The sequence below is a fragment of the Pelecanus crispus genome, chromosome 2 (assembly GCF_030463565.1).
Source record: "Pelecanus crispus isolate bPelCri1 chromosome 2, bPelCri1.pri, whole genome shotgun sequence".
Taxonomy (NCBI): Eukaryota; Metazoa; Chordata; class Aves; order Pelecaniformes; family Pelecanidae; genus Pelecanus; species Pelecanus crispus.
The window spans coordinates 128,229,537-128,244,694 of NC_134644.1; the positions used below are offsets into that span (position 1 = coordinate 128,229,537).

Genomic DNA, 15,158 nt, shown 5'->3' on the forward strand with positions numbered 1-15,158 from the left:
GAAGGAAGAGAAAATCAGTACGAATTTAAAGGACAGATCTCTTATTTGCTTTGCAGAAGAGATTGTTCTGTTAACAACTCATCAAGAAAGGGAAAAAAAAAAAAAAAGATAAACAGGATTAACTGTTTACTTTAAGTGAGCCGAAGTCTGGTTGTTTTTCCGAAGAAGAACACAATGTACTGTTGTATCTGGTTTCCAGAGTGGTGTTTATCATAATTCCTCGTGCGGTGGTTGGTAGAGTGCTGGGAAGGCTCTCCGCCCACTCGCAGCGCTCGCTCCCTTTCCCTCTCCCATTGAGGCCTCCGGCCAGGACTGCTAGATGGAGCGAGCTGTCCTGTGTGATCTTTACAGCCTGACATGAGCTGACATTGACCCAGAATAAAATAACAGGGGCCGTTTCCTAGAACTCTCGGTGGACTGCTGAGAACTGCTGCCATAACTCTTGTAAACACGCGACGTGCACACACAAACACGCTCCTTCTCCCTCATTTAGAAACACACCTAGGAAAGGCAGCCGCTACAGGGGAGTGAAGAGAAACAGCCGGAGTGAAAAACAGAAACAGCAGACCCTGCCAGAAAGAGTGGCAAAGTGCCTTTCTGCCGGGGAAGGAGCCCTAACATGATTTCACGTCTGCTTTTCTTCGCTCTCTTTCTGCCTTTTATTTCAATGAATATTATATTTTTGTGCTAGTTCGGTGGGATGAGTGACACAGCAGAATGTCTTACTGAATACAGACGCAGCACCGTAAGAAATCCTGCAGTGCTATTGTATTTCATTTACCTTTCACACGCGCTGGGGAAGCACATGTGCAATGCTGTACTACCAAGAATGCATTTCAGGATGTTCTGTGCCTGCTGAAATGGGCAGTTACTTTTTTTAATACTCACTTCATGTTGGGGTGTTGCGTTTTTTTTTTTTTAATAAAATCTTCTAGGGTCCTGTTCATGGTCTGTGTGGTTCAGAAGTAAATCTGGTGAATCCACAAATAATACAGTCTTGAAAGATAAGTGACCCCGGTACTGCTGCTACACTGTTCTTGCTTCATTCCAGATGCTGTAATTCTGTAAAGCCCTCGCCGTGGGTTTTGCAGGGGGAGTTGAGAGTTCTCTAAGCCCTGTAGCACAGAAGAAATAAGCTGATACTACAAGGAAGCTCACTCTATATATACGTATACATACATATATAGAGCCTCCTCCCCCAACTCAAATGGCATCTAGCACACAGAATAGACTTTGTGGACCTGCCCTCCTAGGTACAACCATATTATTCAGCTGTGGCTTTCAGATCACCCTTTGAAGACAGGACTTCTATTCTGATTTTTACGTATAAGGAACTGAGGCGTGGAGGAAACATAGCGCAGCAAAAGTTGATGTGAAATGTTGCCAGAACCAGCAACTGAATGCTGATTTTCTTGGAAAGGAGGGTGCTGAGCACCTTGCAAGAGAAGATCTTTTGGCAGCACCTCGCCGACTGTTGGAATTCTTGGATGCCAAAACAATAATTACAAAGTCTTAAGATTAAAAAAATAAACAAAGAACCCCTCCTCAGATTCATAGATAAGTACTTTAAATGACTGGGTGGTAATTACACGTTATATTTGGAACATGATTTTTCTATTGGAGATCATCCATAAGAAAGACTTGCAGTTTTCAACTGAGCCTGTAAGTTTCTTAAATGTACGTTTTTACTCTTGATTAGTAAATCATGACGTACAGGAAAATAATATTTTCTCTGAATTGTATACTGAAATAACCAAGGGATTATAATGGGATTCCATGCTGAAGTAATGGTACACTGAGGAAGCTGCGGAGTGTGTGCATCATTATATTTTTTACCAACTACAATTAACAGCATAGTGAGTCTGAAACAAGCTAGGATGATCTGACGTGCTTGCTTTTTTGTTACCACCCAAAATTGTTTTTATTTACATAACAAGCTGTATGGAATGGATCATAGCAGAAGGACCATAAATTACGTGCAGCATAGTGTTGTACGGAGGAGATGCCTGGGGCATCTGGAAGGAGGAAGGCCTTACTGGTTTCTTGCAGTTGAACCTTTATACAAACTTTTAGGCAGTGCTTAGGAAGTTTTTTTTCCTTAACTTTCTGTGTCTTCCAAACCAACCATCACTATAAGTTTTTACTTACATGGCATAATCACTTTGGATTTTAACTATTAATATAGAACAACTTCAGTATTCATTTATGAATCTGAGATAAGTGAAGCTATCAGATGAAGCTGAAAATATTTCTCAAACACAACTCTAACTGTTTGAAACTATAGCTTAGGCTCCATATTGTGTTTGAGTGGATGTCAGGAATGTCTTTTTATGGTTTTAAATGTTTTGTTTACTTTTGAGTAAAATTCTGAGTACAAATAAAACACACACATCAGCAGTTTAATTTGAAAGTGTGCTTAGAGGCGGTGTCAGATGGGGAGTTTAAAAAGTTCATTTGGTGCTGCATGAAAACTTCATAGAAGAAATGGTTTATGCGGAAAAAATTGTCGTCTGTGAAGCCGTGGGTGTCATTGCAAGTTGAAAAGCTGTCTGGTTTTTGTGCTACACCCGTTCCCAAAATGTTGTACGTAGTTCCCACCAGGCAGGTGGTGTTCCACGGTTTGAGTGGGAACATTTACAGTGCTGTGGAGCTCCACTCTCTACATGTATGTTGTGCATTAAAAAGGTAGCCCTGCTGATATGTTTGACTCATACAGGTCTCTTCCTACGCACAAAAGTCGTTTCCCACAGAAGTGCTGCTTCTTCAGGTCATAGGCAGAAAATAGTAGGTGGAAGGATTAACCTGAATGAAGAAATGGAAAAAGCAACCAGCAGGCAGAGATTCAGAAAAGACCGTGTGGAAGTTGCATTTGACTTTTCAGTTTGTATTGAAGTAAGTGACTGTTCAAGGAAGTGAATAAAAATAAGCAATGGGTATTTTATAACCCCTCTCACTCTTTTTCATTTTTTTTAACATATGCATAAAAATGTAAGGAAAACCAAGGAATATTCAAAATGCTGGGCTTGGTATAGTTACTGTAGTGAGTTATTTGCAAAGTGTATGCCAGAAACACTGTTATACCCATGCTAAGAAGTGCCTGCAAACAAAAGATTCCTTTCCCGAGACTGAGGCCTCTGCTGCATATTTTCTATTTGAGATGCTGAGATAAGACTTGCTCATTGCCCTGGTGATACTCCTGTCACATGTCCAGTTTCCACCAATACTTCGGCAAGGACAGCCTGTCTCTTGCTGGAGGGAACTGGAGTGTCTGCTGTTAACCATGTGTGCTGTTCCTGCTCTGCCAGGTCCAGCACTCCTGAACTGCCTTCGCCTTTCTTTCCTGCTGGGTCCTTCCACAGTTATCGAATAATAACATGCATGATCACAAACTCTGCTTTTCGGTAATTTTAAACCTCCAGTTTTCAACACAAATGATTGCTATTTGGGTCATCTCAGTGCTTCAAACCAGAGCACCAGCCTGGGTGCTGGAAACAGCTGTACTTGGAGAGAGTTATGACCAGGATTCTTTTTATGAGCTTGACATTCCCCTTATAAACTGGAAGCAGTGGTGCTTGTGTTTTCCTCTGTACCCATGTACCTCTGCAACGTATGCGCAGAAGGTGCATTATCAGTCATTATCATTAATTTTTATTTGTATCATTCAATCCACAGTTACGCTCTGTGGAGCTTCACTCGCTATTTAGTGACAGCAAATGGCATGGATTTTAAGGAGAAAACTCTGAATCTTGTGTCTCCCTAAAGAAGTCTACAGGAAGTGTGTACTTTTCAAAAGGCAACGTGAAGCAGTTTGTGATCTGGTGAATACAGTGCTTTTAAAAGGAAAATCCTGCTGGTGTTACGAAGGGTTGGGGAGATGGATGGTTGTCCCTGTGTGTTTAGACCTCTGCCCTGAGCTTTGATTTTTCAGAGGTAATACGGCTACGGTGAATGCAAGGAGTGCATAAGGTAGGGATAAATTAAATCCCGGTAGGGTGGTGTCCTGCAGGTTACAATTTGAATCTGAGCCATATTAGCAGGAGTTAATCAGCTCCACCTTGAGACTTGACCAGACAAGTTGCTGAATTGGAGTTGTGTAGGTAGTGTTGTGCCTCTGGTGATTAAGGGAGAGGGGGTTTTTGTTTATGTATGTTTATGTACGTTTATGTACGTGTGCTTTATGCCTCTGCTAGGACCGCACCTCAAAGAGATAAGAAGTCCTTCTGACAAACAAAGCAGCAGCAGCAGCTGTCTCTTGGATGGTTAAGATAAAGAATGAGCAAGTATCAGAGCTAATACAATTCAATTAGTTTTCAGGTGTTTTCCCTATTCCCCCTTTTCCCTTCCTTCCAAAGAAAGAGTAACGAACAAAGTCCGGGCTGAGCACTGCCAAGGTGGTAGCATTTGCCTGGCTGTCTCGCTCCTCATGCTGTACTGCACAGCTTAGCTAGGCATGGAGAAAAGCTGCTGTCGGCCACATGGCTGTCCTCCTACCCTAGGGTAAAACAATTATTTGTTAGTTAAGATCTGTTCATGACAAATTTCTGCTGCTTGTTTTCACAAGACTCAGTAAAGGCAAGTCCTGTGTCATCAGTCAGTTCTGGCCCCCGTGTGCTCTTGTGTCCTCTGCAGGCAGATCTTCTTTTTCTTACTCTTTTGCACTAGAGCTGAGGAGGCTGGAGGTGACCAAAGCTGAAGAAGGTTTTTGTCGCCCTTACCTCTCCAGAAAGTCAGCTGCCCGATACGAGGCAGCAGTATGGAGAGGTATGATTTTTCATGCATGGAAAAGTAATAGTAAAAGAAGGTTTTACCCTTTACCCATGAGGAGTGGCGAACTAGGAGAAGGGCATGGCAGAGTAATCCTGTAATCCTCTCCAGATTTCTAATGGGAGACGTTTTGTCCTAAAGATCAGCACAGTCATAGAAATAATGCAGAGTAATCAGTCTCATCTTCTCCCAGCCCCCATCCTTGCTCCTGGCTATTAGCAAATTAACAAAATCTTCCCAAGCTTTTGCATGAGACTTACTGTGTCATTACTTTAAAAAAAAAAAAGAAGGAAAAAAAAAAGGTTAATCTCTGCCTCACTTCTTATCATTCCCTATCTTCGCCCCCTTTGTTATTACCAGTGAGTCATACTTCACCTTTTCCTTAGTCTGCATCTCCCACACTCACTCCTCTACTGGCTTTCCTGCCACCCCTTGCTCCTGGAGTGAATTATCTGCTCCTTTGCACAAGAAGTTTCAGTTTCCAAAACCATATTTTAAATTCAGATCTTACACAGGGTTGCATCCTATTGTCCTGAAAATAGAGATGGTCCTTATTTCCTCCCTATGTGAGCACTGCTGATAAAAATGGAGATTTTTGTGCCCTTCTTTTTTTTAACAGTTCATTACTATGCATACTGACAAGGCATTGGCAAAGATTCGGTTTAGCTGATTAACTGATTCAGTACAAACACCACATTTAATGGAAAAAAAAAAAGTATTTGTGATAGATGTGCCCAGAACATAAATACTGAATTCCTGGGAGCACATACTCATTTTGGATTTGCAGCTTGTCTCATAATTTAGATGTGGGTTTTCATCTGGGTAGTAAGCTTCAAAGCAGGGGAAAATCATGGGACAAACTGTTGCTTTAATCACAGTTAGACTCACTGCTAAAACTTAATTTGCAAGAACATTTGCTGCAATATGAGAGCAATGCTGTAACATGGGAAATAATACAAATGCACTTTTTTGGGAATAAAGTAAAATCAAGGGAAAAAACAATGCTGGAGGAATGCTACTGTTAGGGATGCTAACGATGTGTGCAAAATCCGTAAGAACAGAACCAGTTTAAGAGAGTTGTAGAATCACAGAATGGTTTGGGTTGGAAGGGACCTTTGAAGGTCATCTAGTCCAACCTCCCCTGCAATGAGCAGGGACATCTTCAACTAGATGAGGCTGCTGAGAGCCCTGTCCAGCCTGACCTTGAATGTTTCCAGGGATGGGGCATCTACCACCTCTCTGGGCAACCTGTTCCAGTGTTTCACCACCCTCATGGTAAAAAATTTCTTCCTTACATCGAGGCTTAGTTTAAAACCATTATCCTTTGTCCTGTCGCAACAGGCCCTGCTAAAAAGTCTGTCCCCAAACATGAGAATAGTTCTCCAAATGCATCACTGAGTCTGTTGTGGGATTCAGCTGATTTTGTGATCATCATTAAGTAGGAAAATCAGTTGTCACTCATCATTAAATACCTATAGCATTACTTACTCAATCAGTGAGACAGATGAAATGATGTTGAGAATATTTCAAGTTTTTGTCATCATTCATTCATACTGTTCTAAAAGTACGCTGAAGCAAGGAACATGTTTGTGAAGTTCTCTTCATAGCATTAGTTTGGGATATTCCTCATCTTTTAGTCTGAAATTGGGCACCTGAGGGTTATTTGTGAAATTCTGCCTTCCAAGTGAGTGAGTATATACATTTCATTTTAAATGCATGTTGCAGAGAAATTGTGACTACCTTTTGGATAGTTAAAACAGGTATAGTATAGTGGATGTGTGCTCACATGTATGGTCCTAATTAAGCAAAAGTACTTGGGGTCTGGTGCAAGAGGTTCTGCTGTTCTGTGTTTCTTCATGATGCCAATAATCATGAACATGTTACCAGTGTGAATGGGAACATTAGTGATATAAGCCTCAAGTTACACAGTTCTTCCTTCTGTATATCACGCTTGGTCATACGATGGCCATTGTCCGATCATATGACCTGGGATGTTGTGCTGCATACACTAGACAGCTGGAGTGGGAGCTTCAGCCTCCTAATCCTGCCTGGAAAAATGCATCCTTGTCTAGAAGTAGTATTCCATGCAAATAGGAATTTACTTCTGTGGCGTTAATTTTCAAGGAGCTGATATGATGATGATGATGATGATGATGATGATGATGATGATGATGATGATGATTTGGCCACAGTATTTCTTTGGTCAGATCGGTTTCCTATCCTAGCCATCTATGCTGCCACCACAAAGGGATGGAAATACGCGGCCAGGGATGTGGGGAGTTGAGACTCCCACGTCTGGCAGCAGGCATCTCTTTGCTTGGCTTAAAAGGACTGGGGAAATGCACTTCTAGTGACTGATGTCTTCAGCACCAACCAAGCTAATTTTATTTGGGCAATTAACATGTCCCAGAGGACTTAATATGAGCCTGGTGCCAGCTAGTCTGAGACTTACTTGTGTTCAGTTATGTCTCAGTAAAGATATGAGAAATTCCAGTGATCAGTTAAGAGACTGCTGAACTGATCAGATCTGAGACGCTAACTCAGTTGGCCCTTGCTTGCTCCAAGATATGGAGGCCTAATTTTTCACAATTAACAGTCACTGAATGTTTTGTTAACATAGGCAAAACTGTTTGCTTTGGTTTTCCTCTTCCACTCAATCTGATTTGCAGAACCGTCCAGAGAATATTATTAGCTCTGTCTTTCCAAACAAAACAATAGTACAAGGAGTTTCAGTCTGATCAGTTAAAACTCGGGAGGGTTTTTAACTGGTTGCAAGGTCCTAACATGGAAAGTGGCCGGCAACCATAGTTTTTCTGCTTCTGGGCTGTCACGTTCATAGCACATCATCAGTCTTTGTTCTCTTGAGTTGGAGATGATCTTGTGGTACGAATCCAGAAGTAATCTCGCGGATTGTTTTACATTCTGTGTAAAAATGAAAAGAGTGCTACAGCTTTTGAAGACACAGGTTTGTATTGTTAGGACAGTCACCTGCTTTCTAGGCTGGGAACACCACTCATCCCAGAGATGAGGGTATGTGTCTTTCCAGCCTACACATCATGACAGCATTTGGTTTCCTCCTATTTGTTGTTGCTCAGGGTAGAAGCAGTGTTTCATGGCTCTAAAGGACTTCTTAACCTTGGGAGGCTGAGGAGGAATTGCACCTAAGGTTTCTTTGCCTGGTGAAGACTCTGTGTGAGACCCTTGTAACTAGAGATAATGGGGAAAATACAGGAGTCTTCATTTGTGTTCAGTCCTACCATTCCCTGCTCCTCAAAACCAGCACCAGAATCTGAAAAATGAGGCCTCTCAGGTGGTGCTTGCACAGCTGCTGATGTCTGAAAGGCTTTGGAGTTGGATCCTGCGTCGAATACAGCCCTCTCAAGGATGTAAGCCAAAATTAGACAGCTCATAATGAACAAGGAAACTGTGATTAATGGTCTTCCATGTGCCTAAGCTTCCCTGCGAAAAAATACATGGATTTCTTCCAGATAAATGTAGGAGCTCATTTAATTTAAAATGTGTTTTATAAAGATATAATGACTACTGTTGAACACTTTCAGGATGCATATATTATATGATGTACTCCAAAAGCAGTTGGAGTTGGCTTGCTGTGAACAATGGTACTGCTCTGGAGAAGGTAGTTTTGGCATGTACCTTTGAAATGAACTGAATTCTGCTGCCTAGTGCACCCCTGAGTTTTATTTAGAAATAAAGCTCTGTGTGCTACCCTCAAAGGTAATTTTTGTCTCCCTTTGAAAAGTTTCCATGCTTAACTGTCTCTTTCTGGGGCAATTAAACCAATCTTGTAGGTAGCAGCCTCCTTCCTCCAGCACTGCATGACTCATGCCATCGTGGCTGCTCATCTCAGGTGCAGAATCTTGTGAAATGCATTTTTCACTATCTAAATGTATGACATCCCCTGATTTTGCCTTATCTGCTATGACAGTAGTATCTTCTTGAAATGCCAGCAGGTTGGTTAAGCAATACTTCCCAGGCCTACAGCCCATACTTCCATAGGTTACTTTAAAGAACCTGCTAAACAAACAATTTGATTAATTACCTCCTTAAAATAGTTCCTCTGGGCTTCTTCATACCCAGTATCAAAAGTACTAATCTGTAGTTTCATGTTTGTTTTTTTTTTTTTTAAAGAAAAATTGACATTTCACTCTTCTTTGCATCCTCAGGACTCTTTTAAAAAAAGTTACAGAAAATGTAATGCTTGCTTTCCCAGTTTCAATGTTGGTCATTATTACTTGTGAAGTATGTTGCTTTGTTTACTTCTAAGCAGAATTTTTATATTTATACACACACAAACACATATACGTTTGCATCATTGCTCTGTCTGTATTGCAGAATTCACCTCAAGTTAGGCAAAAACTCAACCTTCTTTCTTTATAGGTGCACAGACCATATAGTGCATAGCCATTAGTTGATCTAATGCCCAGTGCAAGTCCTTTATGCTTTTTTTTCAGTCGTGCTTCTCTATTTCATGGCGCTCTTAGCTCCTGCAAATAGACATGAGAAAACATTTAACGATAATGGTTTGGTTTATTGATACACGTAGTCGTTATTTGGTAGGAATTCTCCAGATACTGTAGAGGATAAGCCCTGTTTTGAAGCTTGTAATGTAACTTTCAGAAATTTGCTAACTATTTTTTTATGAACAGGAGCCACTGAGTGACAGAGGAATGTTTTGCAGGTTATGCCTCCTTGTCCAGGATGCCTATGGTATGTTCAGTGAAGTGCAGTTACAGTCCCTGAGTTCTGCGGATGACATTGAGCAGTATTGCAGGAGATGGGAAGGAAAATGCTGCTGCCTAGCTGGAATGAAAATTTTGCAAAGAACTACAAGAGGAAGGTGAGAACAATTCATGGGAGAATGTACTGCATACTGTGGCAGGCGGAGATGATCTGCCTTTTGATTTATTTCTGTGATCAATATTCTTTGGAACAACCGAGTTGTGCTTTGTTCAATTAAATGTCTCATTGCCATTTTTGGGGCATCCAATAGTACTTGAGCCACCATGCTCCAAAATGAGCATAAATAAGCTAATACACAAATACACACTTAGAAGAGCAAAGGCTAGAGAAGAATTACTGTATGCAATATCTCATAAAATATGAGTGTTTTCTTCCTCTTCAGTAGATCCAAAAGCTTAAAAACATTAGTTCACCTCCCTTTCATTGCAGAACTGTTTATTACAGTATGTTTTTCTACAGTGCTGCCCAGTCTGGGTTGAAGATTCAAGCACAGACTTTCCCTTAGTATGTGAGAGCTTAATTCAGTTAAGTCCATATGGTTTTGGAAGCACAGTTTAAGTTTCTTTAAAAAAAAAATAAATCTCGCAAATAGTAAAGCCATTTTTATTTTGGAGTAAGAGTGTCCACAGGTTTATAGAAAAAATCCCCCCAGATAAGTAACAAATTGACATATGGTACCTCTCAGACTTTGCTTAATCTGTGATTCCTTTTACATTCTTTGAATAAAATAAAATATTTTTAATCAAGGAAAAAAACCTTTAAATAGATCAATTATCTTACAGAGTATCTTTCTAAGGAAAGTGATATGGTGTTCACATGGGGACCTATATAAATATAACTAGATTGGTTCAATTCTCAACGTAATTTATTCGTACAAGCATGCGATCTAGATAAGCCTTTGGTATTAGAATGGCTATGATATTTCTGCTGACACTTTTTTTTCCTGTTGAAAAATGCTGTTTCATCAAAACCAGAATGTCATGGAAACTTTATCTATTTTGGAGACAGTTTTGTTGGGAAGATTTTTTTTCAGGTCCAGAGGGAGTGAATATTCTCTCTCTCATTCTCATTTCATGAAAACTTTCAGAAAATCTCATTTTTGTTTCATATTGGAACAAAAACAAATTTCAAAGCCTTGAAATGTTTAGCAAAATGGAATTGTTGTTTTCCAGCCAGCACTATTCAGTATGCTTTTCTTTTTATGTACTTGCAGTGTTAATTTTCAGATCCTTTGGATTTCAAGCCTACTTGCATTTTTATGGATCTTTAATAACAAACACGTCTTCTTATTTAATTATTTTGTTGGCTTTTTTTCCAAGTTACATTTTTTCCAAACAAATTAAATAATGGTGTTGGAATTCTGGATACAAATGAAGTTTTACAACCGGCTGCTGGTGTTTCCAGTACTCTGCCTAGCTAATAAGAGACAGACTTTTTCTAATGTAAATTGTGTTTCAAAGCAGCAGTAACTTACTTCTGGCTATTCTGAAGACGATTAGAAGACACACTGCTGAAAATGCTGGTGGCTCAGCTGGAGCTGTGCTGGTGGTAACCCTGCTAGGAAACATTAAAAGAAAAAGGCTAGTGTAGCTTCGGGGACAGCGCAGTGGTTAAAACGTGATTTCATAGTACACGATGGGTGGGTGGGGGAATTGTTCAGGGTTTTATTTTTTTCTTAATTGTTTTAGCCTAAGTTCTGCTTTATAACTTGTTATTACTTTTAAGTGTTGGGACACGTTTTGTGTCATTCTAGGTGTGATGGAAACCACAGTAAAGCCATAGCTGACATGAATATGAGGGCATACTTACTCACACAGAGCATAATTAGACTGTAGAACTCATTGCCACTGGATAAATGGGTTTCCAGAGCTAGTGGTATATCCGAGCACATGATGGGATATGCCTGTGAGTGCCCAACCTTGGCTTGCAGCACATGAGTGAATAAGAACTACATGGTCTGCCCTGAAAGAGAGAGAGAGAGAGAGAGACTGCTGCTGCTTTTTTTTTTTTGAGAACACAAATTACTTTTTGGAAGGAGATGGCTTTTAAACTGTTTGTTTCCTGGAGTCTGACAGTGGCTTTTAAAATGAATAAAAGGGAATAAAATGTAGAAAATACAAGGGAAAAGTCATGACTGGGTTTTTTTGTGCCTTTGAAGCACATGATCTGGAGAAAGCCAGGAATGGCTAATAAGATCCCATACGTGCATGTTGTCCCACAGTCACATGGATTGTAATTGCTCTTACAGAGACAGAGTGCTTCCTCAGTCCCTCTGTGAGACAGAGGAGATTTTCCTTTAGCAGATAACTAGAGGTTCTCAAGCTTTTTGCATCAATGGACCACTGTTACTGTTCAAAAAATTTTCCAGGCCATCATCCATCCTCATCGTCAAGTATTTAATTTAAAGTACTATTTAACATCATTCCAGTAAATGCAATTTTTAAATCACTGTTGTAAACTGAAGTTGCATTTCAAGGACTAAAAACCTGTAACAAAGGGTATTTTACATCCAGAAGAAAACCTGTCTGTGAACCTGACTTGATCTTTGGAATGGACCTGTACTGTAAGATGTGCTAAAGAAAGTAAACCCATTTCTTCTCCTGATAAGAAAACACTTGTGTTCCAAAAGAAAAGTGGGATAAGAACTTACACAACCATGTCCTGTCTTGACCAAGATCCAACCCTGTGAAAAATTAGAATTACAGTAATCTTACACTGAGAGAAACATTGTTGATGTTCAATATTGTTTTTGAATACCCATACGCTTTAACAAGTACTAGGGTCTTGTACTGGGTCATTTGAAGGTCTTTCATTGATTTAAGTAGTTTTCAGAACAAGTCCCATACCCCATGTAAAACATACTTCCCAAAACCATCCCTGCAAGAAATCCTTCCCTTTGTAGTCCAGTAGAGGAAGTGGTGTTTCCCTTTGCAGTCCGGTTTCTGGCAATCCCGTAAGACAGATGGGCAAGGCTGAGTCACAGCAAAGTTGCCATGGCTTGTTCAGTGTCTTATTTCCAGCAGTTCTTCTAATACTGTTCATGAGGCTGTCAAATAAGGTAGGAACCAGTATTGTAGCAGCTCAATTAGCAGCATGTATGTGGTTCAGTGTCTGTTTCTTGACACCTTTTCTCTTCACCCTCTCATTCATACTAGTCTCCTAGCCTTTCCTACAACTGGTCCCTGAACTGCATGCTTAGTATCAGCAGAAAAGAAAGATACGGTGGTTTAAAGAGAGAAGGCTGAAAAACGTTCATTTATCTGCCACTGGTGGTGTTGGCTCCTTAGAGGTGTATGTTCTCTCTCTTGTCCTCCCACTACCTCATCTATCAGTCTTACAAATTCAGCCCCTTGAGAAGAAGGAAGTGAGATTTTGACAGTGTACTGCCAGGGGCAGGAATTTTGGTTAAGAATCTGTATGCAGTACAACTAACATGTAAACCCCCTATTTTAATAGATCCCAGGCGTGTTTCAGGTATGTCTGGTGTAACCAGTAACTAAATGGATGCAATTAGGTGCAGGGACTGAGCGCTCACTAAAATGCCTCAGGAATAAATAACTTTTAAATGGTCATAGGCTGCTGCTTCCTACCAGAAATTAATTTCAGTGAGCTGGGGTAAACTTTGTAGTTAGATATCTGTCTTTATCAACAAAAATACTGATTTTATGTCTTTAGCCCTGACTGGAGTTCCACACAGAATGATAATGTGGATTTTGACAATTCGTGTCTTTTCACGTGATTTGCCAAGCACTGAGTTTACTGCTGAGTGTAGCAGACCTACTTGCTGCTTCTCTTTATGCTTTCTTACAAGGTAGATAGATGAAGAGTTTCTATTCAGCAGAACAGAAAGATGACACCAATTTAAAAATGGAGGGGGGAGGAAGAAATGCTTTAACGTAATACATAATTAATGCAGGGTGTCAGTACCAGTTTTGTCCCTAAATTGAAAAAATGCTTAACAAGTTTCAAAATAAGATGCAGCTGTTGCATGGATAGTGCTAAAATCCACACTTACGTTGGATAGGGTAAAATACTTTGAAGGATACATCAACTCATAAGTTTTGGCACTTGACCCAACCTTTAATTTATGGCAAGTTGTAGTATCTGTTGCATTTTCCTCTAAAGTAAGTAGGCTGTGAATACTGAGTTCATCAACCAGTGTTACGGTTCTCTGAGAAAATTCTGCGTTTTCAAATAAAGTTGGCTTCTGTTGTTTGTCATTTTAAACTTTCAAATGTTAGGCACTGAAATGTGAAATCTCCCTGTATTTGTCTGTAGTGTTGGTCACTATTGTGCCCAAGGGTTTCTTTCTTCTTCTTTTTTCTTTTTATTTAAGTCCTATACTTAAGACTTAAATAAAAAGAGGACTCTGGCCTCTATCTCTCTCCCTTCTCCTCTATTCTTCACCATATACTTTCTCTTTTTGCTTTGCACTCAGAAGAGAGGACCACTGCTAACTGCAATAGAAGAAAGTGTTTCAACTGGTAGACGTTGACAGGAAGTGTAATAGTAAGAGCCCTCCACAGAGCAAGGAAGTCATAACTTCCTTCCTTTGGTTTTTCCTCCTCAAAAAAGACGCCATCTAAAAAAGCCACCCACGTCTCAGAGGTTTTGAGGTCCTGAAACACTTTGGTAACTGCTGTGGTTAAAAGTTGAGTTCCATTTAAAGCATGATTTAAGTAATCGCATTGAAGTTTTGACTACTTGCGTTACTTTTTTATTATTTTTGATGACTCCTTATGTATCAGAAATCAACTTTTTTTCCTGACTTTTCTTCTCTTTAACAAGCATGGACTGCTGCTTGTATCTTCAGTGCATCAGTCATGAATTCATTTAGTAACTAGCATTGGAGAATATAACATAAGCATATCCATACTGAATCAAAAGTACTTTTATATTATTGTTTCAGTGTTTTAATGTAATATATGTAATTTCTGATGTACTATAGGAAATCTAGTTACCAAAGTATGTGAATAAATTATTCAACAAAATAATTTCATATATCTAAACAAAATTTAGGGGAAAAAACCCAGCAACCCTTCCTCCCTGTTTGTATTTTGACTGAGATGCTGGTTAGGTAGGCTCAGATTTTTACTTTATTATTTTGTTGCTTTTATTACTCAAGTGTGAAAAAATACGGTGTTGCGTGGCTTGTGCACTGCAAGATCTTAATAGGTCAATTAAAGGGAGAGTTAGCCTACAGTACCAGCTTCATATTTGGATTGCTTGTCTTTTGATAGTTGAAGCTTATGCAGTCTAGGTGATGATTACTAATTTCTTTTTAGTTTTGAGCAAGGAGATATTTCACAGAGGGCTAGGAATTGCTTTGAGTTCTTAATAATTGAGACTGGTACTGCCAAAAGAAAAATGTTTCATTTTAGATTGAAACTGGGAGAGTAGGACAGGAGGAAACAGAGAAGTGCCAAGTCTTGAGTCCCCAGAGCAAAGCTGTGGAAGACATTGGAGGAGAATCCTAGCGTCTTTCTTCCTGTCTCCTACTGTAAACCTGATGTAGTCTTTCTTTTCCTCGTTATGGGCATTTTTTTCCTTCTACTTTCTTTGATATTGCTGATGCCTGCAGTAATATTCCCCTGAACCAGTGGTATGATTATTAAAATTGAAAAAATCCCCCA

At 39.8% G+C, this 15,158-nt stretch overlaps 1 protein-coding gene across 1 annotated transcript in view; it reads left to right on the plus strand.

Moving 5' to 3' along the window:
- Window positions 1–15,158, plus strand: part of SPIDR (scaffold protein involved in DNA repair) — a 207,322-nt gene that overhangs the window by 170,809 nt on the left and 21,355 nt on the right. Inside the window, exon 11 of the mRNA XM_075704705.1 lies at window positions 9,464–9,622. Within this exon, the coding sequence (XP_075560820.1) occupies window positions 9,464–9,622 (159 nt within the window). The remainder of the gene's footprint in view (window positions 1–9,463; window positions 9,623–15,158) is intronic.